We start from the raw sequence: 26211 nt of genomic DNA on the forward strand, positions 1-26211 counted from the left end.
AGAAAAAAAATTAGTTTTTTTTTAGTTACATACATTTCTTGATTTATTTAAAAACACATTATTAGATAATTTATAAAATATATTTATTTAGGATGAAATCATAGTAATCATTTCTAATTAACTTTTGGCGTTTAAAAAGATTTTACAATGGTAATATTCAAAACTTAATTAATTTTAATTATTTAATAATTAATTATTAGAAATGATTACTATGATTTTTATTTAAATGATCTATTACGATAAAAATGTAAAAAAATCTAACTTTTCTGATAAATGTACTGTAAATAGTAATTATAAAATTCCCTGATTGCATATTAATCTTAACAATTTCATTTTTTTCTATTTAATAATGTAAATTTCAAACTTGCAAGTTGAGCTAAATGTTATGGTAATAAATTCTTTTTTTTTTTTTTTATTAAAACTTTCACTTAAAAGGACAAAAAAAAATAGGTTCAAAATGATTACTTTTATCATATTAAAAATCAAAATCAATAATAATTTAAAAACAATTAATTTTAAAAATTGTATAATATATAATTTTAAGAATTACTAATCTGGGTTTAATTAAGGAAATAGAAGTTGATGTTGCTTTTGTAATTATCCATCAATTTCTTAGAATTAAACATTATCTACAGATTTGCATCGAAACGTTTCTTATGATAGTGATTTTAATCACTGTCAGATTAAATCTATACTGGACCCAACTATGCAACGTCCCCACTATGCCGCGACCCCACTGTGCTGGGTTTTTTTTACTAGTTAAATATGTATTTTGTGATTAAAAAAATAAAGTTGATATCCTTTTAAGTTATAAGGGATAAATTAAAAAAGTAACTAATAACTGATTAATCAAGAAAAATATGAAACTAAAAATACCAAAAATAATTTTCTTAATATAATTAATATTTTAAAATAAATCGACTAGCTAGGTTTAAAAAAATCGCCTTGTATAATTCACATGGTCATAGGACAAGGTTCCTATACTACCTCTTAAATTTATTTTTTATCTTTGCAAATACAATATTTATTATATTCATCAAAATTTGCCTTACCGAGTAAAATAAATTTCCAGTGTCTGTTTTCTATTATTTAAATATCTATTTAAATAAACACATTCACACATTAATTTTATAATAAATATTAAAATAAACCAATTACATGTTTATACTATGTGTGATATAAAAGTGTAATATATCATGTTATGATAAAAATTCTTAAGAATATCTCAAAATTAATTGAAAAAGAGTTAATACAATTCATTGGTTATTAATTTTGTAGACCTGCGTAATCTTTCAAATTGATTATAAGTTATTACCAAATTTTTAAGAATGAATTAAGCTACAAAATATTTACTAATATAATTATAATACAGTATTATCAAACTAATGTATAACACAAAATAAACTAAAATAATAATAATAATAATAATAAAAATAAAAATAATAATAATAATAAAAATACAAAATCATACAATAAAATTATTTTTCATTATATTCATCACTATAATATGATACTTCTACAACATCACCACCAACATTAAGTAAACACTGGCCCTACAAAAAAAAATGTAATTAATAAAATAGAATACTAACAGGCTTAAATTCGAACAAAATAGCTTACTTGATTTTTGTGAGGATTATTAAGTAAAATGCATTCATTCATGAAGTAGGCTACCATTGCATTACCCCCCAATGCTGTTACATGTGCGCGAACAATAGCCATAACTTCAGCAACAAAACAATGAACAAATCCACTTAAACCGCCACTCTAAAAAATAAAAAATAGTTCACAAAAAAAAATTGAAAAACTAAACATTCATACTTCTCTTAAACACGTGCTTTCACGAATAAAAAAGAAATTCAAATTTCCAAGATATCGTTCAATTTTAGCACCAGGTATGTAAGTCATTGGTGTAATATCCACACCATATTTGTCTTTAGGGGGTGCCTAAAATTAATATATTTAGTAAAATTATATAATCTTCTTAATTTTATTTATAATACAATAAACTTTCTCCTTTTTATAGGATGAATAATAGGAAGAAAAAATAAAAAATAGAAATAGTGATCTATTTATTCCAATTAAGTTATTTTATTTTAAGAAAGAAAAAGGGCAAAAACTATACACAACTGTAAATATTAAAAGAAACATATCATAATACTTACATGTGTAGAAAGTCTATTTTGTTTGGCAGTTCTTTCCATTTTTCTAAATTTTTTATCTGTTTGTTTTATTGGAAGCTCTTCTTCTAACTTAAAAATGGGCTCATCTAAATAAAAATTATTCTTTTAATGAAATTTCAATTCCCAACATATTAACTTTTTGTAATAAAAATTTTCATGAGATTTTAAGAAAAATACTGAAAATTAATTTCATCCTAAATAAATATATTTTATAAATTATCTAATAATGTGTTATACTAAACTAGAAAATAATAAAAATAATCAATTATTGAAAACTAAATGAAAATTACCAGTTTTTTGTTCAATATCTATTACGGGTATTTGTCTTCGTCCTAAAATTTGTTTAACAGTAGTTTTATCAGATTCGCCTAATCCCAGCGCCATACCTAGAAGCAAAAATGTCTATTTTATATTGGCTCTACCTTTTATAACTTTTTTTCTACACTAACCAACAATAGATATTTGCAATTCATCAGGTTCAGGAACATCTATTTTAAATGACAGTTTACCTAAACCACATGGAGTCATTCTTCTAAGTTTAAAATATAAACCCTACATACAAAATAATAATTTTATTAAAAATTCAAATTATTGAAGTTGATTAAAATAGTATTTAACTTGAAGCATTCTATGAAGTTGTTTGTCAAAATTTCCATTAGTATACTGTGCTTTAGATCGCCAAACTTGAGTGAACATCTGTAGATTACAAACAGGTTCCATGGGAAAAACCTCAGAACCAGTTCCAGGAAGTATATCTGTATTTGAAAGCAAAAATGAATTAGGAGGAGTAGGTTCCAATAATTGAGTAACAACATCAACATCTTCTGCATCGTCCATCTAAAATTTAAAAACAATTATACATAAAATTCCTAATAGTTAAAAAAATGTCAAGTTGTATGCAAACTTACAATTACTAGGGTAACATAATTTCTATCATAAATGTAATTTTTCAAAAATATAAAAAAATTGAGACAATTAATACTTAATGATTAATATTAATCATTGTATGACATACCATCAGTTAAATTAAAGTTTATGTTACGTACTATAAGTTTAAAAAAAAGATTTGTCCCGATGACTTGTCTTGTATTTGCAAATAACTGCCGTAGTTAAAAAAACATGTTTTATGTAATAAAATGATTAATTTTATATTTTATATTTTGAACTATAAACTGCTATAACTTTTGCAAAAAAAGGGTTCAAAACTTGAAACGTTCATATTAAAAGTAGAACTTTTTCAACTTCTGAAAATGTTCCGGAAGTATACTGAGTTTCAATCATATGTTAAATTAAGACTTATGTTACGTAATATAAGTTAAAAATAAACTTTGTCCTGACACTTTATCTTGAAAACATACTATTTTTGTGTTAAAATTATAAATTAATTATATACATATCCCTTTTATCTGACATACTTTTTTACTTTAATTTAAAATACCATTTAAAGAGGAGGTTACAGTTTTAATAATTAAATTTTTACATAATTTACATTAAAAGGATTTATAAGTATAATACATGAATAAATACTTATTATAGTAATTAAATTTAGCCTGAAATTGATATTAAATTAATATTTAGTATTGTATATTTTATGGAGAAATTATGATGTTTTTGTGTACAGAGTGAATCTTTTAATATTAACCATTCAATTTAAAATAATTGTTATATTATAAAAAATTCTTTTTGGTATTTTTTAACTTTATTTATTTTTCATAAACATACATATTTAATTAGCTTATAGAATAAAAAATTATCTAAATAAAAAAAGGACTGATTGATGACAACTTTTGACACATTATTTCAGAAGTTGTAACTATTTTAAAATATAGAGTAGAGGTGAAAGTGTGGATTATTTATTTTTATCATTACGCATCACTCTACTGAGCTTCCTCTCCACTCTATATTAAAACATATTAATACTTCTGTAAAGTACATTTTTAAAAATTGTATTGAATCGGTCATTTTCTTAATTAGATAATTTTTAATTTTATTAGCGAGTTGTGGGTAATATTAAAAGAATCACTTTATATACAACAACTCAATAACTTTTTATTAATTCTTCATAAAAATTACAATACTGAATTATTAAATGTCAATTTGATACTAAATTTAATTATTATATTAACAGGTTGTTTGAAAAGTTCTGGAACTAACAAATAAAAACACTTTTTTTTTGCAAAATTTGACTATTCATCAACATAGTTTCTTTCTAGAGTGATACATTCATTGCCGCGACACTTTAACATTTCTATGCCTTTTGAATGGAATGATTTATCTTTGCTCTTAAATACGCCTCAGTTTCGGCAATGACTTCTTCATTTGAATCTTTTTTCAAATTATGAATATTTTTCCATGGAGCATCGGCTTGAGATTCGCGAAGATATAGTGGTCATTGATGGCCAGATCTGGACTAAACGATGGGTGTGGCAGCAATTTAAAGCCCAAATCATGCATTTTCGCCATCATTTTTAATGATTTGTGACACAGTGCATTGTCTTAGTGAATTAGGATTTCTTTTTTTGCCAAATACAGTCATTATTTCGCAAGTTTGGCCTTGAATCGCTCCAGTAAAGCAAAGTAGTAATCACTATTGATGTTTTATCATGTTCGAGATGAATGAATATAATTCCATACACATACCAAAATACCGAGGCTATTACCTTGCCTTCTGATTGTTGTGTTTCTGGTCACTTTGGAGCACTTTCTCTGGGTCCAGTCCATTCAGCTCCCTGTTGTTTCGATTCCAGAGTTTAGTGGTGGATCCACGTTTCATCTATTTTCATATATTGATACAAAAATTCCTTCTTATTTATTCTTATTAAATAGCTCTGTGAATCATTAACATGTTGTTTTTGGTCCACTGTTAGCAAACCTATTTTGAGCAAAGCTTTCTCATACCAAATTTTCATATAAAATATGATACACACAGTCAATTGAGATCTTTACAATGTCAGCTGTCTCGCACACTTTCACTTAAAAATTTTTCAACACAATATTGTGGATTTTTTGTTTTTTGGCGTAACTACATCACTTAAGCGTCCTGTATGTTCAACGTCATTTGTGCCTATACGACCGCATCTAAATTCAGAAATTCAACAACAAATAGATGTTTTCGACGAGTCCTCATAAAACTTACTTCACTTCAATGACTGTAACTTAGGAATGCATTGAAATTTCATAAAATGTTGACATGTTTTATTTGAAGGTTGGTACTAACTAAAAATCATAAAGATAAGTTATTAAAGTCGTCATCTATGCGTCAGTAAGAGGACTTTTCAAACAACCTGTTAAGTATTTATTTATGTACAATACTTATAAATTATAAAACTTATAATCAAAATATAAATAAGGATTCAATGTTGCTATTGGACAATTTCTTCTAATAAATAAACACTGTCTACAAATTTAAATTGTGGCATTTTTCATGATAGTGATTTAAATTACTGTTAAATATCATCTACACTTGTCTCCACTTAGCCGTAACTACACTTTATTGGGTTTTTCCTTATAAAAACAACAGTTTCAACAAATGATAATCAATCTAAATCTGTATTATAATAGAATGAATAATTGCCAAAGAGAGGATGTCTAGTATAACCAGAGTTTTATTTAGAAATTTAAAATGGAAAGCACAAAAATATTTTTCAAAAATAAATTTGTTTTGCTTATAATTTTTTTTTTTTTGACGCTATATAAAAATTGAAAAAAAGGAACAAAAAAATACCATATACATACTTGAAACAAATATTAAGAGAAAATATAAAAAGTGAAACTTCTTAACAGACGGTCTGAAAAAAAATAGATTATTAAGCATCACAGTCGCATCACGGTAGCTGTAATGTTTGCCACCAGTCGGCATAACTGTTGGCCACGGTCGGCATCACAGTTGGACACGGTTGGCTTTAAAGTATATTTTATATTATAATTTACCACTGTATTTTCAAAAATTAAAGTAATTTTATTTAAAATATATTAAATAATTTAATTTCAAATAATTTTGATTGTGCATAAAAAAATTTTAAAGAATCGCAATATCTTCATAACAAAAGAAGTTTCACTTCATCCGTGCATACTCGTAACACGCACTGGTTTTCATTTTTTAACAAAACAAAATAAAAAAAAGCTTTAAAAAAATATATCAATGTAGCTTTGGTGGAAAGCTAAGAAGCTCAGTTTTGTGATAATGTGCATTTTTTTTGTCTGTTCATGAAAATTCTCAGCTTCTACTGGACAATTTTAATAAATAATACCTAAAAAAACTAGATTTTATGTAATATTTTTACAGCTCCGAAAATTGAAAAAAAAAACCTAGACTTCAGAAATCTAAAAAAATGCACTACCATAAAATACAAATTTTCAAAAAAAAGTTCTGTATATTAAAACTGTTGTATTATTTTAAAAATACTGATCCTTTTAAAAATTTTAAGCACTAAACTAAAGATAATAAGCCTTTTTTTTTTTTGGTATACTTTTTGAGAAAGTTCAATGAACCACATACATATAACACATCTCGTAAATATAGAAAGGGTTTCAAAGTGAGTTTTAAAAAAATTTATATTAGGTACTAATGTAATTTTTTTAACAGATTCACATTGCAGGGTTTTTTATAATAGTAATGTTAATCACTCTCAGATATCATCTAAACTTATTTAAATTATGCAACGTCCTCACTGTGATGGTTTTTTTTTTTTTTTGCATTTGTCCATAAAAATGTTTAACTCTTATGGTGATTTAAATGTCTTATAATTAAGAAGAACCTAAATTTTATCTAAAACATCACCCTCAAAAATTAAAAAAAACCCTAAATTTTAGAAATTAAAAGATTTATCTCATTAGTTGTCATCAAAAACGAAAAAAATGGAAAATTACAAGTTTTTTTCTAGATTTTCAAATTACAATAACAAATGTCAAATAATTTTTTTCATTTCAATTTTTAATATTATACAGAAACGTCTGCATTCATTAGGTATACCTAATTAAATTTTTTGAAAATTCTTAAACATTTATAAAGAATAATTGGCCCAACAACCTTTCAACAAAAATAAAAAAATTCAATATGATTAAATATTAGCATGACTCAGTCAATGGGAGATTCCTGTGTCCCTGTAACCTTATTTCTACATATCTGCAATTCAATAAATATAGGTCTACAATTGAATGTGTGCAAGTACAAATCAAATAAAAAATAAAAATATTTAAATATTTAATTAGTTAAACATTTTTAAAGTTTTAGATATATTAATGTAATTTATTTCATACTTTTATAAAATAGGTCGAATCACCCTGAATAGCTATATATTAATTACATTTCATTTTAATTTATATTATTTAACATGAGATTAACAACATAATTTATTTTAAATACATAAGATTACCTCTAAAATGCATGTATCTCTATTTCCATAACTCAAATTTATATCAGGCAAATTTTTTCCAAGAATATTTAGTGAACTATTATCAGTTTCAACATCCTGAAATAAACACATAACTTAAAAAATAAAATATCTGCTAATGGTTTTCATAAAAATATATCAAACTTTTTGTAAAAGATGGTAGTGTTGACGATTGTTTAACACTGCTTCATTTAATAACTTTTGAGCATGTAATACTTGTTGTTGATCTGGATGAGCCCAAGACTTGCCAGCTTTTACCAGTGGTAATGGAGGTTCTGGTAAACAAGCTAAATACATTGCAGTACCAGTAGCATGTAAAGACACTACCCGTTCTCCAAGACAAACTTGAACCTTTAAAAAAATAATAAGTCACTAATAAAATTATTAAATAGTATAAATTTATAAATATACAGATTATCCATGATGATTTGACAAATTTAAGATATTTGATCTAACAAATATTTTCATGTTACATTTTTTAAATAATTCTTACTTCTTTTCACTAAGTTCAAAGCACATTTTTTATTATTATTAAATTATAAAAATAGATAAAAAATTTTAAAATAGCAATTGTTTAACATTTTTCTTATAAAACAAATTGATAAAATGATAACTTTAGGATAAGAAATTATTGATAGGAGTACAGCTTGTACTGATGTATGTGCACTTCACCTGCTCTATACTCTATGTATTAAAAAGCTTCTAATTTAATAACTACTTAACCTAAAGTTGTTATTGACTAATCAAATTTTTTTATAAAAAAAAACCTTTTTTTATTATTGAAAAAATAAGTATATGCTTTTAACATAGTCCAAAACTTTAAAAATTATTATAAAATATAAATAATGTGAAATATTTTCTGTATCAAAAATGATTAAATTTGTTTTAATATTTGTTTAAACTACTATATTATATTACTTAAATATATTGTATAAATTTAAAATAAAAATATTGTTTACTTTAAGGCCAAAAATAGCATTCATTCCTTTTACTCTTAATTTATTTAATAACTGACTATGAAGTTCATATTCTAAAAATGGTAAGCCATCTGATATTTCTTTTGCATTTAATTCTCCTTTAAGATCACGTTTTGTACGACATACAAAAGTTTGCAGTAAAGTTCCAGTACCAATTATGGAAAGCCTTTCCATAGGTTCCAACGAAGATAAAAGAATATGAGGAACTTTATGCCGTCTATTAGTAAATCATAATAACATATTAAGTCATAAGTATAACTTAAAAAAATAGGTCTCATTTATAACTAACTTGCAAACTGAACAATACTTCATATTCATAGAAAAAGGTACACTTAGTTCATTGTATGGAATATGACAAATTGAACATGGTAATGAATCTAATTTTTCGTGACTTCCACTAATAGAATGTTTATGTGGTTTATTACTACAAGACTAAAAAATTATAAAGTGTAAAAAACAATAGAAATAATTTTTATTAATAAATTTGATAATAATGTTATTTTAATAAATTTTAACTATAAATATTATAATAAACTCACTATTGTGGTTTCTTGAGTTTCAGCTAGTGATGTATTAGGATAAATACTAGAATAGTATCCACCAGGATTTACAGAAGGTATTAAATTCACTATAGCAGCTGTTCCTGTAGCACTAAGTACACAAACATCATCACTACAAAAAATATAAGTTATTTAAATTCAATAATTTTATATAAAAAAAATCCAGCAAAGGGTCGCGTCATAGTGGTGACGTGGCATAGTTGGATCAAGTATAATAATTTCTGACAGTGATTAAAATCACTATCATAAAAAACGCTTTGATACAAAACTATATAGTGTTTAATTTTAAAAAATTGGTGGATTATTGCAAAAGCTATATGATCTGCTATTTTCTTATTTATATCCTGATTAAGATAAAGTATGTCGAATGAAAGAGGGATATAAATATTAATTCTCATAAACAATTTTATTGATCCGTACACTTTTCAATAAGTTATAGCATTATAAAGTTAAAAATGTAAAATATAAAATTGAGAATTTTCACACAAAAATAACATTCGGAAATTATTTTCACCATGAAGACAAAATAAAGTCCAAAATTTCTTTTTTCCATAATAAAGTATATTACAATAGCTTTAATTTAAGATATATATAAAAGTGTCAGACTTTAGGGAATAATTTCAAAAGTTAAGTTGAAAAAGTTGTCATTTTTAATCCTCCCTATGGACAGGTAAAGGGTCAAATTTATAAAAAAAAATATATCAAATGTTAGGTAAAGACATTATGCATCTATAAAAAAATTAATTATATTGATTTGTTCATTTTTGAAAAAGTTATAACAGTTTTAAGTAGAAAAAATGTCGAAAATTAGTGATTATTAAATTTGTAATTTTTTTGGAGATTTCCCCCATTTATGGGGAGCGAGGGAAATTTTTTCTATTTTTGAGGGTAATGTCTTCGACTAGATACAATTTGTGATCTTTTGACGTATCGTTGAAAAAAATCGGTTTGGTGAGAGCTAAGAAAAAGTAGTAACACACACAAAAAAAATAAAAATTAATAAAAAAAAAAAAAAATCATCATAGTAAAATTAATACCTTATCAGCTTTGATGCGAAGCTGAGAAAGTAAATAAATAGGAAGCTGAAATAATCACACATTTAATAGCTAATAACCAATTTTGAAGTAGGATCATTATGATTAATGACCCTGGTTTCACATCAGAACAAATAATTTTAAAAAACCCGTTAAGTTTTAAAATATTTCTTAAAATTTAAATTTCTCAGATTTAAGACAGCTTAATTTATTTTTGAAATTTAAGTAGTTATAACAATATTTTCTTTTCCCTATCTTTTAATCCACCAACTCATTGGGGTCAATCATCCATAACCTAAACCTCCACTTGACACAATCTCCCACGTCATCTATCCACATACTAGCTGTTTTCATATCACCCCCTATATACTCTCCTTGTATTTCCTTAATAATTTTACTATAAAGATTAGATAAAAGCTTAAAGGAGAATCTTGGTGCACGCTTATTATTACCCTGAAATCTTCTGTATCTCCATAAACACTTAACCCTAGTAAAAATGTAATCATACATACCCTCCCTCTATTACATCAATATATACTTTTTTTGAATACCTTTTCTTATTAATTCCTTTTCCAAATATATGAATACCATACAAAGCTTTTTCTTCTATTACACAAAATACAGCTCCATCATTAACTTTCCAGGTAAAAAACTTAACTAATTTTTAATCACAGATATCTCACTTCTTTTTTTCTTATCTATTATCTTTTCCATAATCTTCATACTATGACTCTTAAAGCTTTATGCTATGCTTATGATATCCACATTCTTTTATACTTTCTCCTACCATTACTGATAAGTCTATTCATATCCCTACCTATGACCATATCCTTATCCATTTCTCTTAAAAAAAATCCTTATCTTTTTCTTCACATCCTACTTATAAAGCAAACGGACTTACTACATTAATAACTTTATTTTCCAAAAATTAATTTGACCACTATAGTTTATCACTTTTCCTAATTATGTCTACTACTTTACTTTTCACCTTCTCATCCATTATTATTTCTACACCATTCCTTGTATTTGTCTTACCTAAGTATACTATTTTATACCTCTCTCCTATTAAAAGAAATCATTAACAATCAAATTGAAAAAAAAATTTCCTAGCATCATCTAATAATAAATGTTGACTTATAAAATTTTTAAAATTCACTTAAAGTTACTACTACTGATAATTTAAAACTAAAAAAAAATCATGTCCTAAAATATATTTTTATACTGTTATAAAATTCTAATGTAAAATGATGATTAATTATCATATTTTATTTACCATATTGAAGTATGTTCTGAGTAGCCCAGCACAACATTACAAGACAAAGCTCGAGCATGAGATCTCATTTCAAGTCTAAGTTCACTCCACCATGCATCTCTACTCTCTGGTTCTTCCATATTTGACATGCGTTCTAATAATTTAACTGATTTTGCATTTACCATACCACCTAAAATTTAATTATTTAATTATTAAGAATATTGAAAAAAAAAATTAACAATAAATACCAAGGTGTAAAATAAAGCCAGGAGGATATTTGGTCATTGTTAAGAATGGATATTCCATTGCATCTAATGTGTCTTTACTTAGAATTGAACGATGAAACATTGGATGTCCTAAAGTACGATAAGAGCTTGTTGTTGAACCTCCACTTCCTGCCAAACTAGTACCTTTAAATTATAATTCATAAAAATAAAAAATTAATCAAATATGAATTAATAACACTGGGTAACAACCAAAAAAAAGTCATGGGTTTCTCAGCTGATTTAGACTAATTTTGGTGTTCTGAGTCCGAATATCACATTGATTTTGCTGTATCAGGTCAACTTTTTGAGATACAGCCATAGGCCTAAATGACCATTTTTCCCTGAAATGTAAGCCTTTTTATACGCTTCAAAATGCTAATATTAGGGGTTTTAAGGGGATTATTCAGGACATATGAAAACAAAAGAAGCCTTTAAGATTGTAACAGTTAATCATTCCAATAGATGCCTTTTATTCTTATTATTGTATAAAATTTATTCTAATTTTTATTGTCTGACAGTAAACTGCATATTTCTATCTATTTCAGATTGATATGGCTTCTGCGCGACGTTCATGCATGAATAATCCTGACGTTTTCTGCTACATCTGCGGAGAATACACGCTTTCAGTGGACAGGAAGAACATCACGGGATTTGTGAAGAACGCCTACCAGGCTTACTTTAAAGTCAAGCTGGGTGACCAAGATAAGCCCTGGGCACCGCACACGGTCTGCAAGAACTGCGTGGAATACCTCCGGCGGTGGACGAAGGGCACGAAAACTTCACTGAAGTTTGGGATTCCGATGGTTTGGAGGGAGCCCTTAGACCATGCATCGGATTGTTACTTCTGCGCTATCAATACTACTGGCATCAACCGGAAGATNGCTCACAAACGGGAATCGAAGAAACGCCGATATATGCCGTGAACTCTGAACTTTTGTGTCACGTAACGCTCATTGTTATACTAATATTATGATAAATATGCTTATTTAATTTGATGGAGTAAATAAAAACTTAATAAATTTGCATACGTTGACTTTTATTTCTTGAGGAAAACGGAAAAAATCTTCTGGGGTTTCTCAGCAGATGATCCAAAGAAATGTTTTTTTACGAAAAATCGATTTTTAAAAATTTCTGTAGCAAAAAATCCTGACCTGATAGAACAAAACCAAGGTCATTTTCGGACTCAGGGCATCTAAATTAGTCTAATTCAGCTGGAAAACCCTAGACTTTTTTAAAAAAATATTTTTTTGTTGCTCAGTGTAATTAAAGAATATTAAATATACACTTAAAGTAAAAAAGAGAATTCATTATTTTGACTCTGAACAAAACTATCTATACTTTGCACTGTAGAGTATAGGTAGCAATATTCATGAATTCAAACCAACCTTAATCACACTACATTTGTAAGTATTTGAAAATGGTTTACTTGATTTTTAGTATTTGAAACACAAAAATGTGTAAGAACTAATCACATCACAACCTAGTTGATTAAATTAAACATTTTTATTTATTTTTATCTTTGTTTCTCAACTACTCATGGGAACTGTACTTAAGTTTATGAAATGAAACTTCTATACAGAGGGTCTGATAAAAAAAATCATACAAATTCTAATTTTTTATTATGGTATACGGTTGAAATTCTATTGTTCTGTAAACATAAACCTTTGTCAAACAGATTCTATTTTTAAAAAAGATATCAATTAAAAATTTTATTGTTCGATGAACATATAGTTCAATAAACATGTATGCAGGGATTCGGAAGGGAGCGAATTTTGTTCCGTTCCAATATTTATTCCGGAACGGAACTTTTCCTAAAAATCAAGTTGGAATGTAAAAGTTTGTAAAAAGAATATAATTATTAAACATACATGCAGGGATACGGAACGGAACAAAAATATTGTTCCGGAACGTGAAATTTCGTTCCGTTCCGAGTTTGCTCCGGAACGGAACTTTTGCTAACAAACGTTCCGATCATTTGTTCCGGAACGGAACTATTATTTAAATTCGTTCCGGCTATTTGCTCCGGAACGGAACTCTTCCTAAAAATCGTTCCGACTATTTGCTCCGGAACGGAACTATTAGTAAAATTCGTTCCGACTATTTGCTCCGGAATGGAACTATTTGTAAAATTTGTTCTGGTCATTTGTTCCGTAACGGAACTTTTCCTAAAAATAGTTCCGACTATTCGCTCCGGAATGGAACCTATACTAAAAATCGTTCTGACCATTTGCTGCGGAACAGAATGCTAGCTACAAATTGTTTCGCAAAAATGCTTTGGAACGTTCCTATTTATTTTCACCCCTCTGATATTTATTAATCACATTTAAATTATTATTACATTTTTTTATATTAATCTACTATTAAATTTTTATCTTTTATATAGAGGTGAGCCTCTTACGGATTCAGATCTTTGTACTTAAGTCCAACTGGAGAGCGTTATATTCAGCCTATTCAATTATTTTAACGTATTGCATTGCTATAACTAGATTTATTTTAGCAGTCGCTTTTCTGAATTTATAAAAACAATCTTATTATTGACGATTATGGAACTTAAATTTTAATTATACCGTGTCATTTTTACCATAGAGTTACTCTATGATTTTTACACGTAAATAACAATGCAAATACAATAAAAATATCTACTGATCAGAAATTTGCATGAAGTTGTTTTTTTTGTAACATTAGAAAGTAAACTTGTCACGAATATNATAACATTAGAAAGTAAACTTGTCACGAATATGAGTTGACAGCATACATTCTATTCGAGGGCATCTGGACGAATTAACCGTCCTTGTAGTAGCTGATTTTTTAATAGACAATAAAAATAATTTAAATTTAAATAATTAATTCCCCCACAATTACAATAATATCCAATGTTTCAACTTGACTAAGTACCAAATACTAATTTATTACTAGATATTATTATTATAGATTTTATATAACACAAAGAACTATATAACGTTATCTATAAAAATTTTTCATGGTTATGAATAAATTATTAACACTTTAAATACTATACTATTTTTTTAATTCACATACAATTTTCTATTTAATAATCTAAATTTCAAATTTGAAGTTGAGTTATAAGTTATGGTAACAAATAAACCTTTTTTTTCATTATAAACTTTCAAAAAATTAACTTTAAAGACCAAAAAATAGGTTAAAAATTATAATTTGCACTGATTATTTTTAACATATTAAATACGTTAAGTAATTTATGTCATAATTATTAATATTTTGCGCAAAGCATTTGAATAAATGTTGCAATAATTATATTGATTACATATTAAATATAAAAACTCCATACGCAAAATATTATTATAGTTATTAATATAATTTAATTTTTTATCCGAAACGTTTTTTAGAATAAGCTCCTTTCTGGAGTAAATTGTTGGAACAATTTTTAGCATAGGTTCCATTCCGGAGCGAATAGTCGGAACTATTTTTAGGAAAAGTTCCGTTCCGGAGCAAATAGCCGAAACGAATTTAAATAATAGTTCCGTTCCGGAACAAATGACCGGAACGTTTGTTAGCAAAAGTTCCGTTCCGGAGCAAACTCGGAACGGAACGAAATTTCACGTTCCGGAACAATATTTTTGTTCCGTTCCGTATCCCTGCATGTATGTTTAATAATTATATTCTTTTTACAAACTTTTACATTCCAACTTGATTTTTAGGAAAAGTTCCGTTCCGGAATAAATATTGGAACGGAACAAAATTCGCTCCCTTCCGAATCCCTGCATACATGTTTATTGAACTATATGTTCATCGAACAATAAAATTTTTAATTGATATCTTTTTCTTCTAAATCTAAGTATTTATTTTTAATTAATATATTACTTTTTAATAACAATAATTTATTACATATAATTTTATACACTTGATGTGAACTTTAAAAAATGCACTGCATTTTTAAAAATGTTATTTACTTTATATTATACTTTAATGTTATAGAACTTTATTTTGAAAAATAAAATTCTAAATATATTTACATTATAATTTAACAAAATCTATTTATTCATTATTGAAATTAATTAAATTCATAAAAATAAAAAAGTATACATAATTAATGTAAATAATAAATATATTTATTATAGTATTTATTCATATTTTAATTAATATAAATAGAAAATAAAATTCATTGTTTTGTATTAATAAGAATAAATATAGATATTAATTATTTATATTAATAATTTTTCTTATTAATTTTTATTTGTTATGTATTTTTATTAATAATGATATAAGTAAATTGTAAATAATAAATAATTAATAAAAATAATGTGTAAATATAAATTATTATATCATGATATATATATATATATATATAAATAAATATAGAAAATATTTATTATACATATTTTTAAATATTTCTATAAACAGGGTATACTACTTTGCCAGTCCATAATAATAGACCATTATGAATTTAAAAGGGTAAATGAATTCAAATACCTAGGTACTGTCTTAAATATACATAATGATATAGCATACGAGATATATGCAAGAATTCAAGCGAGATAAATGTTATAATGGATTAACAAAGGTATTAAATTTACGAGCAATGTCATGAAGAAAGAAGAAACAGATATATACATCCCTAATAAAACCAGTTATACTATATAGATCTGAAACTTGGCCACTCGGAAAAAAAGATGAAAACAAACTCTATTTTTGAAAGAAAAGTTTGGTGTAGAATTTATGTTCCAGTCAAAAATAGTTTAACTGGAGATTGGAGTAGAAGAAAAAATACATATATATTAATACTATATAATATTTGAGCATAGTAGAAATTCTAGTTTTTTAGTAGAAAATCAGGAGAGAAGACTGCAATGGGCTGGACATGGTTATAGAAACCAAATTCGCTGATACATGCAGTAATAGAGCAGAATCTTGTAAAGGAAAAGATCTTTGGGAATATGTTATATGTCTAGGAGAAGATTCTAACTGGAAGAATCTAGCTATAGACATAGAAAAATGGAAATTTGGTTGTGAGATGGGATGGTCTTAATTAGCCCAAAGAAGAAGATGAATAGTAGTGTTATTGCATTTATCAGATATACTACCATAAGAATTGATATATTTCACTTTGAAAAATATTGTATTTATGAAAATAGAACTACCTTAGAACAAACTTAGTAGAGCAGTATAAATTTACATGTATAATTATTAAAATTTATATAAGTCATAAATTACCTTTTTGTACACTACTGATTTCAGAATCAGAAGACCTCCGATGCATTTGAAGATGTGTGGCTTTTACTGGAGACTCAGCCATTTCTCCATTCCTATCATCACAGTTAGAAGCATGCGAAGAACACTTGGATGCAGTTATATTTTTAGAGAAAGCATAACACTCATTTTCATCAGAATCTATTACACTAGGTTCAATGTTAATTGCACATTCTACATGAATATTATCTAACATTGGTAGAGGTGGTGTGTTGTGTAAAATTGTGTTCTGTGAATTACTAAAACTACTAGAGTTACAAGGTGACACACTCCTGGATATATCTGTTAAAGGACTATGAAAACTTGATTTAGTGTTGCTAAAATAAACAATTTTTGAAAGCGGTGGAGTAGTTTCTTTGTTGTTAGATACAATCCTTGAAAGCGGTGGTGTACAGATATCTCGAGATAAGGGTTCAGGGGTAGTGCTCAGTAGGTCATCAGAATCACGATCTACAGAATCAGAAGAATCAGCATAACATGAAGGGTTTTCAGATATACTAGGAGAGATATCTTTTATGTGAAGTTTATTAAAGGTATCATAACCAATAGCAATTTCAGATTCAGCTGTAGAATCAGAAAATGAATTTAATGAGCTTGATGATTGTAGAATAATATGAGGTAACAAATTTTTATTTTTTGATATTTTTTGTGTATCACCACAAAATAAATATTCTAAAGACAATTTAGAAGCTAGAGTATCAATACTTGACTGCCTTATAAGTTGTCTTTTAAAATGTTGAGCTCTCATTTCTTCAAAATCAGATTGTAGTTCAAATGAAGAATTAATATCCAATGTAGCTTGTGCCAAAAAACCCAAAGCTGAGTTACAAGTATTATAATGGGGATCATGATCAGACAAAGAACTTACAGAATCAACTGATACAGAATACTTCTGTTTTTTTTTATGTTTATGATGAGAATTTTGAAAAGTAATAGCTTTTAAAAATCGATTATGACATTTAGATTTAGATCTACGCATATTTTCTTGATCAAACATACTTTTCATACTTGAAAGCTCAGCAAAATGAACAGTATTAGATTTTATTAGATGTGGAGAGACTTTATTAATCACAATTAAATCTTTTTTATTATCAGTTAATGAGCTAGTAAAATTCTCACAATCAGTTAAAGAAAATGAATTAGAAAATTCTAAACTTTATTATGTTAGTGATAATACAAATAAACACAAAACAAAAGAATTATTAACAATATCTTAAATAATATAATAATATTATTACATTATTTTAAATAAAAATAATAATAATAAATAAGTTCATTGGTAGAAATGATGGAAGACTTAAAAATAAAAATTTTAAGCTAAAAAATTTTTTTTAATAAAATTATTTCTTAATAGAGGAAAGAAATTAACGATCTTTTCATATAAAAATAATAAATAAAAGTTACAATAAATAATCAATTTTAATTAAAATATTATTTAATTTTTAAATAATATTAAGAGTATATTTGATGTCAAGTGTATAATATCTTAAATTTATCAAAATAATAATGGCACAAAATTAAATATCTATAATTAATATTTGATTAGATATATAAAATATAGTTACAGTTTAATTTGTATAAAATGATGAGAAATTATTTAAACGGAGACATTTTGTTAAAATTGTAAATTTAATAAAACATTTTTTTTTTTTTAATTTTAGGTGCAGATTTTTAGAATAATATATCTTCAGTAAATTGTAAAATATAGTTTTCAAATATGCTTTCTTGAATATTTTTATTTGAGTATTTAATAAGTCTACAATAGTTTCATATTTATCTAGGAAAATCTAGGATTCGACTAATTATTTTTTAAAGTTTAAAACAAAATTTGCATAAAACTACATAATTTAAAATATTAATTACTCAAAATATTATTGTTTTACTCACTCATCAATTGTGGATGGTAAATTTAAATTCGCAGATGGTAAAGTCAAATGTCGTACTAAAGTAACAGCAGTGCCAATCCCACGGACTACAATGCCAGATTCTCCTTCCAAATCAAAATATTGGTTATATCTAAAAAACATATTTTAAAAAAACATTTTAATATTTATAATACTTTAACAAATTAATAAATTTATATTTTTTAGAAGATTACTATTTAATTTTGTGATATTATTCTAATCTTATATAAATATTAGAGTTTATAAAAAATATATTTTTAAGCTCAATGAATTTTTTTTGTTTCATTTTTTTCACCAAAAATTCAATAAAATTTTTTGTAAAAGATGAATAACAAAGTACGTCTTTAACTAGCACATAGTTACACAGATAGTCTATAATTAAACACTTTATTACATGCAAAATAAATACAATGTTGGAAAAACAATTTTTGGTTTTTTTACAAATATTTTTTAATTTATCAGCTACTAATTACTTTTTAAAATTATTCCTTATATCTTATAGGGATTTCATCTTTATTTTTTTTAATGGCAACATGCATATCTAACTAACTTATGTAATAGAAAATGATCCAACTAAGAAAATGACTAGCCTATAACAACTATTGAACCAGGAATTATGAATATTTTTATACTTGAGTGGAAAGAGTAGTATGGTAAAAAAATTCATAATGATAAAAATAACACAACTCAATTTTATAATTATTAATATTTATAGTGGTCACTGGAAGAGAGATAAGGGTGTTGTTATTTTTAGTCACTAGTCATTTCTCAGCTGTGATCATTTAAAATCGGTAAATTTTGACATTTTTTTCCATAAAAATTGCCATAACTTTTTGTAAAACAATTCTTTTTTATATTGAAACCTTAAATATTTCTCTTTTATTTGATATAAATTTTTTGAAAATTTAAACCTGCCTACAAGAGGGGATTCAAAATAGTAACTTCTGCACACAAATTTAACTTTTTCAACTTAAGTTTTGAAAATGTTCCAGAAATACTCCAAGCTTCAAACAAATGTTAAAATAATGCTTTTTATGGACTATAAGTTAAAAAAAAAAAAATTTATTTAACGACGTATCTTCTATGTATAAATGGTTGTCGTAGTTAAAAAACATGCAATTTTGGTGTTAAAATTTAAGATTTCATATTTCATTATTTCCACTTTAAGTTACTATAACTTTTTAAAAAATGTAAAGATTAATACAATTTTTTTTTCATAAATACTTTATATTTACTTCTTTCATTTGACATACTTATTTTTAAAATCGAACAATTAAAAATAAACAATATAAAAAAATAATAATAATAACCAAATAAAACAATTTTATTTCAATAGATACCTTAGACATTTACCTATCATTTGGTAAATTTAATATTTTAAAAATGTATATCTTTTTCTTCTTCTTGGGTTTATTGGGCCTTTAAGACCATCCCGTCTCACAACCAAGCTTCCAGCCTTCTCTGTCCACTGCCAAATCCCTCCAATTGGACACACCTCCCATCTGCTCAACATCCTTCTTTACAACATCTTCCCAGCGCATTCTTGGTCTTCCCAAAGGTCTTTTACCTACAGGATTTTGTTCAATCACTGCATGTAGAAGTGGATTTTGGTTCCTCCAAGCATGGCCGGCCCATCGTAGTCTTCTTCCTCTGATAATCTTCAATATATTCGGACCACTTTATAGTATTTCTAGTTCTATATTCTTTCTTCGTCTCCACTCCTCAGTTATTTCGTCCTTGACTGGGCCATATATTTTCCGTAATACTTTTCTTTCAAAGGTAATAAATCTCTGTTCGTCCATTTTTCTAAGTGGCCATGTTTCTGATCCATATAATATAACCGGTCGTATCAGGGACGTATATAGTTGTTCCTTCATTCTTCGCGATATTACTCTTGAATGTAGTATCTTAGTGAGTCCAAAGTAACATTTATTCCCAGCTTGAATTCTCGCTGCTACCTCGTTTGCTATATTATTTTTTTCAGTCAAAATAGTATCGAGGTATTTGAACTGTTGTACTCTTTTAAATTCGTAATGATCTATTTTTATTGACTGACAAAAAGGTAGTTCTCGTCTACTCAAGATCAAAAATGTATATAGAAAAAAGAATTTTTCCAACTTAATTTTTTTAGAAAATTTTCTGGAAATACTGACTCTTTTATATAAATCTTTAGTTAAAGCTTATTTAATATACTGTAATATTAAAAAAAAAAAATTCGAACTTTAGTTAGTATTTGGTGAAAATGGATACTGTATTCAAAAATATGCTATTTTGTGTTAAATTTCTCGATTTTGTATTTTGTTTTATTTTAAAATACCTTACAAGGGTAGTACACTGATTTTAGTAAATATTATATAAACTTAATTGACATAACATAGAAAGTTACTTATTTAAATTTTTTTACTTCTTTTAAGTCGAGAAAAATAAATTTGAAATTTGAATTAGCTTGAATTGTCATTTTTATTTACCCAACAAATTCGACGTTTGTAAAATTAATAAAGTTCTGAATATTTCAATTGTAAAACCTTTTTAAATACCAAAAATTACTTAGAAATTATTACTATGATTTCTATTTAAGTGATCTCTTACGATAAAAATTCAATAAAATATTGAGCTTCATTAATATTAATCATAACAATACAATTTTTTTAATTCTTATAAAAATTTTTATTTAATTTTGTCTATTTTAAACTTGCAAGTTATGCTAAAAGTCATGGTAATAACTTTTTTTATATATTATTACTTGTTTTTAAGTAATTATTAATAATATGTAAAATTTGTGGTGATGGATCTAATTGCAGATTTGAAATCATTGAAAAATTGGTTTAGAAAAGTATTTTTTCGACTCTGGTGAAAATTAGACCATTTATTAATAATTCTCACCAAATGATAAGTTTTTTATAAAACCCTTCAATTTTCATACATGTTTACCATATAAGTAACAACTACTTTATAATTTGTTTATAATTTCTCTGTAAAAACTACCATACTAAATTATTAATTATCAATTTCATACTATATTTAATTTCTATGATAAATATTTATTCATATATTATACTTATAAATCATAGAACTGCTAATTAGGAATAATTAAGAAAATAGGAGTTAATTTTGCTTTTGGAATAATCCACCAATTAATTAAAATTAAACACTATCTACAGATTTGCATCGAAGCATTTCTTATGATCGTGATTTTAATAACTGTCAGATATCAACTATACTTGTCCCAACTACGCTTTGTCCACACTGTGCCACGACCCCATTGTTCTTCCGTTTTTTATTTTATAAGCTAGTTAAATACGTTTCTATATAAAAAAAAATTAAAATTAAATCCCTATTAGTTATAAGAGATAAGTAATTAGTAGCTGATAAATCAAAAAATATATGCAAAATAACTGAAAATTATTTTTTCAATAATGTATTTATTTTGCAAATAATGAAGTGATTTATGATACACTATACTTTGTATATGTAGTTAATTATTTAAGAAAAGTAAATACATAATAATAGTCAAGGGCTGTTGGGCACTTTTATGCACAAGTGCAAAAAATTGCATTACTCTTTAACTAGCTTAAAAATTACATTTCAAATTTCATAAATTTGATTAAATTTTTTTTAATTTACTAGTTAACATAAACAGTCTTTTTTATTTTAAGGTGAAGTCCTCATATACTATACTTTAGTAGTGTTTTTGATAAAATAACTATTAAATATACTTAATTAGAAATTAATGAATATCAAAGTGAAAATACCTATATTTTTTTTTTCGTTTGGTTCATAATTGAATTTGAGGAAGCTGTTTTTGACAAAAAATACAAAATTACTAATTATTGAATAAATAATATAGAAAGATAAATTAAAACGATTTCACTCGGGAGAATTTTCTTACAGATTCATTAAATTTTATTAAATTTTATCTACTAAATAAATTAAAAATAGAAATAATCTAACCCAATTACTGCATTAGCACCCAATTCTAAAACTTTTAGACCAATTCGACGTTGTACTTCATTTGAAAGTTTCAAAAAAATAGTCTGTCGTGCTTCATTAGTTGCTCTAGGTGTACGAATTTTATCAAGCCATTGATATTCTGGGTCATCTTCAACCACTAGTTCTTCTACAAAACCATGAACCCATTCTGTATGTGCAGTAATACCGGCTCCAGCTAATATAAAAATATTTCAAATTAAAAATTAAGAATCAAACAATATAAATTTAATGTAAATTGTTTCAATACAATAAAAAAATTGAATTCCACAAGATGACTGTCGAAACTTATTAAAGTCTGAAAATAATTCAACTTTGATGATGATATGAACTTCACCACGTATACCATGCATTGTATCATAGACAGGAAACCATCCAGATACAACAGACCCACCTGTTATAAAGTAATTTTTTATAAATCAAAATTAAAAAAAGCAAAGGTGACTAACCTGTTGTTTGACTTTGATTGGAAATAAGAGTATCAGCTAATGTTTGGTGTCCTGAAAGTTGGATAACAGTTGGTTGAGGCAAAAGTAATGGGTTCAAGTTAAAATACACTTTGCCAATAGCATCATTAGCTGAATAAGTATCATGATCCATTATTCTAATTTGAAGGGGTTCATCCTGAAGTTCTGTATCATCTAACTAAATAAAATTTTACAAAGAAAATCATGTAAAATTAGATGCATATTAAATTAAAATTATGTTATTTTAAATCTACAAAATTTAATTAATAGAAATATCCTTAAATTATCATTAAATTAATAGGAAGTTTAAAACATACTTACTTCAAATTTATACCATTCAGAGTTCCATTGTGGATTTAATGACTTTCTACAAACATCAGTTTTAAAAGTTGTACTACCAAGTTTTACTTCTACATAAGCATCAGTAGTATCACTAGATCGATCCATAACAGGTAAATTACGACCAGCTAATACACGCACTTTAACTTTACCAGGCATTCTAATAGGATCTATTTTCTTAATTCACTTTACATAAAAAAATTATTTTCATTAAAAAAGTGTATTAAATATATCTAAATTGTTTTTCTAAAATCTAAATAATTAATTTTATCAATTTATTGAAAAGTCAAATCAAATTTAATAAGTTTTAGAGCAATTAATGTAAATTAATATTTTTTACAATTCTATAATTTTAAAACTCCCTAACTTTCTATACATTTTCAATGAAAGAGGCAACTCACAAAAGAAAGGTTTCCTAAGTAAGTACCTTACCTAATAATTCAGCAATGTGCCATATAGGCCGTTGGTCTTGCACTATACAGTAAAACAATTCTGTCAAAATTCTAGATACTTAAAAAAATTCCCAGACACTTCAGAGATTACTCAAATAAAACAATACCTTTACCATCAAATTAATTTTGTCATGAAAATGTGAATACTCTCATCAATACAAAAGCAATTTTAAATTATTTTTCATTTTAATAAAACTAATAATATTATACAAAATGGTCCATTGTGTTTTGACAGATCTAATAACTTTGAATCCAGCAAATATTTTGTAATATTAATATTTTTTGTATATTTTTATTTTAAATAATTGTTAGTTTTGGACTATATTAATAGTATATTAAAAAAAAAAAGTAACGCAAAATATTTATAGGACCAAAAGTTATTAGATTTGTCTAATATTGTAAACCACCCTGTATATGTACATAGAAGACACAAGTTAATAAGAATTTTCAAGTAATAAAATCAATCGAAAAAATTATAAAATACTACTACAAAACTGAGGTGACCTATTAGAATTAATTGCCATGTTCATTGACAAGAGCATAAAATCAAAATTTAAAATTGAGAATAACTAATTCTAGTAGCCATTAGTCTAAGTGTCTAATCCAGTGGAACTCTCGCCTAGAGTTCAAGGAGCATCCAATTAGAATCCAAATATTCCATCCCTGGGATGCACATGAAACCCTAGTCAAAAGCTAATTGTAAAATAATTTTTAATCTCCCACAAAATGCCTATGTATTAATTATAAACAGAACTTCATAAATTAGTATGATTACAATTAAAATCATATTAGCTTAACGAACTATCACTCATTCTTTATCTTTTCATTTATAAGTTTATCCGTCAATAGAACCCATACATAACACTCGTATCCTGTTACTCTATGAAAGGATAATACTGAATCAGAAAAACCTCCAATCACTGCCAAAAAATGAGATTACATGGTAAAACTCTCCTATAAGCCTAGGGTTTCGATTAATTTTTAAAGAATACACTTAATTTTACCAATTAAGTTCCTTACATTTATTTTTTTATTTAACAATTTTGAATAAAAATTTTGTTCATAGTAAATATAAGGAAACACATGGAATATACTTACTATTAACTTAAGAATGCTTTAAAAAATCTATAAAAATTTAATTCTACTTGAACTTAAAAAAAATCAAGAATTGTGATCCAGGAAACAGTTAGACACAAGTCTCACTGTTTCCTAGCATCATAAATGAATGATAATACTAAACTTAAAAAATGGCGCGATATTTACCAATAAGTTCTGATATAAATCGTCTATTACTTCTTCAAGATTATTTGAAATTAACATAAATGTCTACACATATAATAAACATTGGCCTAAGCTTTAAAAAAAAAAACTTAGTGCTTGAATCAGAAATTGATTTGTAATTATAATTTTTGTTATAATCGTTAATTTTACAATTATCACTCATCATCAAATAATTCGTATAATTAATTCAAAGTAAAATATTATTAGATATTCCAAAATAAAATAATTAATACTTCTCACTTCACAATTTTCGATTACAGTAAGATTAAATAAAATATTCCATTGTCAATAAGTAACTAAAATAGTTTTAAAAAATGCATGTACTTTTGTCGTCTGGTGATAAAAATAATATTTTAATTTATTACACAATGTAATGACACCGTTAATAAATTATTTATAACACTAGACTGATTAATGCAATTTTGCTTGATTCAGATCCCTTAAAGGGTAAAACATGTGATTTATATTACATATGATAAGATAAACAAGTATTTTTTATAGATTCAAAAAGATGAATAGGATTTTATATCTATAATTCGTGCTTATTTATAACATATAATTGATTTAGACAATGCGAGATCCTCAGAGAAAATGAAAAAAGGTAAATTATACGGCATTTAATATTTTATTCAAAAATTATACAAAATTAAAGACGAACGGTTAGTAGAATAATATTGATATATATTAATTAAGACATTATGTCACTGATCATAGCGATATCTAACGGCAAAATAGTAAACACTCACCGCAAGTTCAATATATTTAAATACATCACTCCTTAGGTTCATTGAAGCCGACCTGACAGTAATTAACATTTTACCAACAGCTCATGAATAGTTATAAATATTTATCAGATATCATTTAATTACTTTAAGCAATAGCATTGCTCC

The 26211-nt window shown here is 25.7% G+C and overlaps 1 protein-coding gene across 8 annotated transcripts; it reads right to left on the reverse strand.

Moving 5' to 3' along the window:
- Positions 1 to 1333: 1333 nt before the first annotated feature.
- Positions 1334 to 26204, reverse strand: LOC126900420 (C2 domain-containing protein 5). 8 transcript variants are annotated; one of them, XM_050676117.1, is made up of 21 exons: positions 26068 to 26204; positions 23571 to 23774; positions 23232 to 23427; positions 23033 to 23176; positions 22747 to 22960; positions 18779 to 18907; positions 16856 to 18045; positions 11648 to 11809; positions 11421 to 11589; positions 9093 to 9225; positions 8843 to 8985; positions 8536 to 8770; positions 7721 to 7927; positions 7559 to 7654; positions 2802 to 3020; positions 2633 to 2735; positions 2474 to 2569; positions 2166 to 2269; positions 1822 to 1947; positions 1621 to 1767; positions 1334 to 1553 (listed from the first exon to the last, which is right to left on the reverse strand). In XM_050676117.1, the coding sequence occupies exons 2-21, from the start codon at positions 23745 to 23747 to the stop codon at positions 1479 to 1481; spliced, it is 4065 nt and encodes a 1354-aa protein (XP_050532074.1). In that variant the 5' UTR covers positions 23748 to 23774; positions 26068 to 26204; the 3' UTR covers positions 1334 to 1478. The 8 variants fall into 8 exon arrangements, with proteins under 8 accessions (XP_050532074.1, XP_050532075.1, XP_050532073.1 ...); XM_050676118.1 differs by lacking the exon at positions 26068 to 26204 and adding an exon at positions 25646 to 26003; XM_050676116.1 differs by lacking the exon at positions 26068 to 26204 and adding an exon at positions 25562 to 26003.
- Positions 26205 to 26211: the final 7 nt, after the last annotated feature.

This window comes from Daktulosphaira vitifoliae, unplaced genomic scaffold, assembly GCF_025091365.1.
Source record: "Daktulosphaira vitifoliae isolate Bord-2020 unplaced genomic scaffold, ASM2509136v1 Scaffold_3, whole genome shotgun sequence".
In the NCBI taxonomy this organism is placed as follows: Eukaryota; Metazoa; Arthropoda; class Insecta; order Hemiptera; family Phylloxeridae; genus Daktulosphaira; species Daktulosphaira vitifoliae.

What these genes read in the sequence shown, in the direction of transcription:
- LOC126900420 (XM_050676117.1), bottom strand. Translation starts at nt 23,747, where the DNA reads ATGCCTGGTAAAGTTAAAGTGCGTGTATTAGCTGGTCGTAATTTACCT. An exon ending in AAGTATTGTTCAGTTTGCAA is followed by an intron (nt 8,771 to 8,842) that starts GTTAGTTATAAA and finishes ATTTACTAATAG; the next exon opens with ACGGCATAAAGTTCCTCATA. An exon ending in AACTTCATAGAATGCTTCAA is followed by an intron (nt 2,736 to 2,801) that starts GTTAAATACTAT and finishes TTTTGTATGTAG; the next exon opens with GGTTTATATTTTAAACTTAG.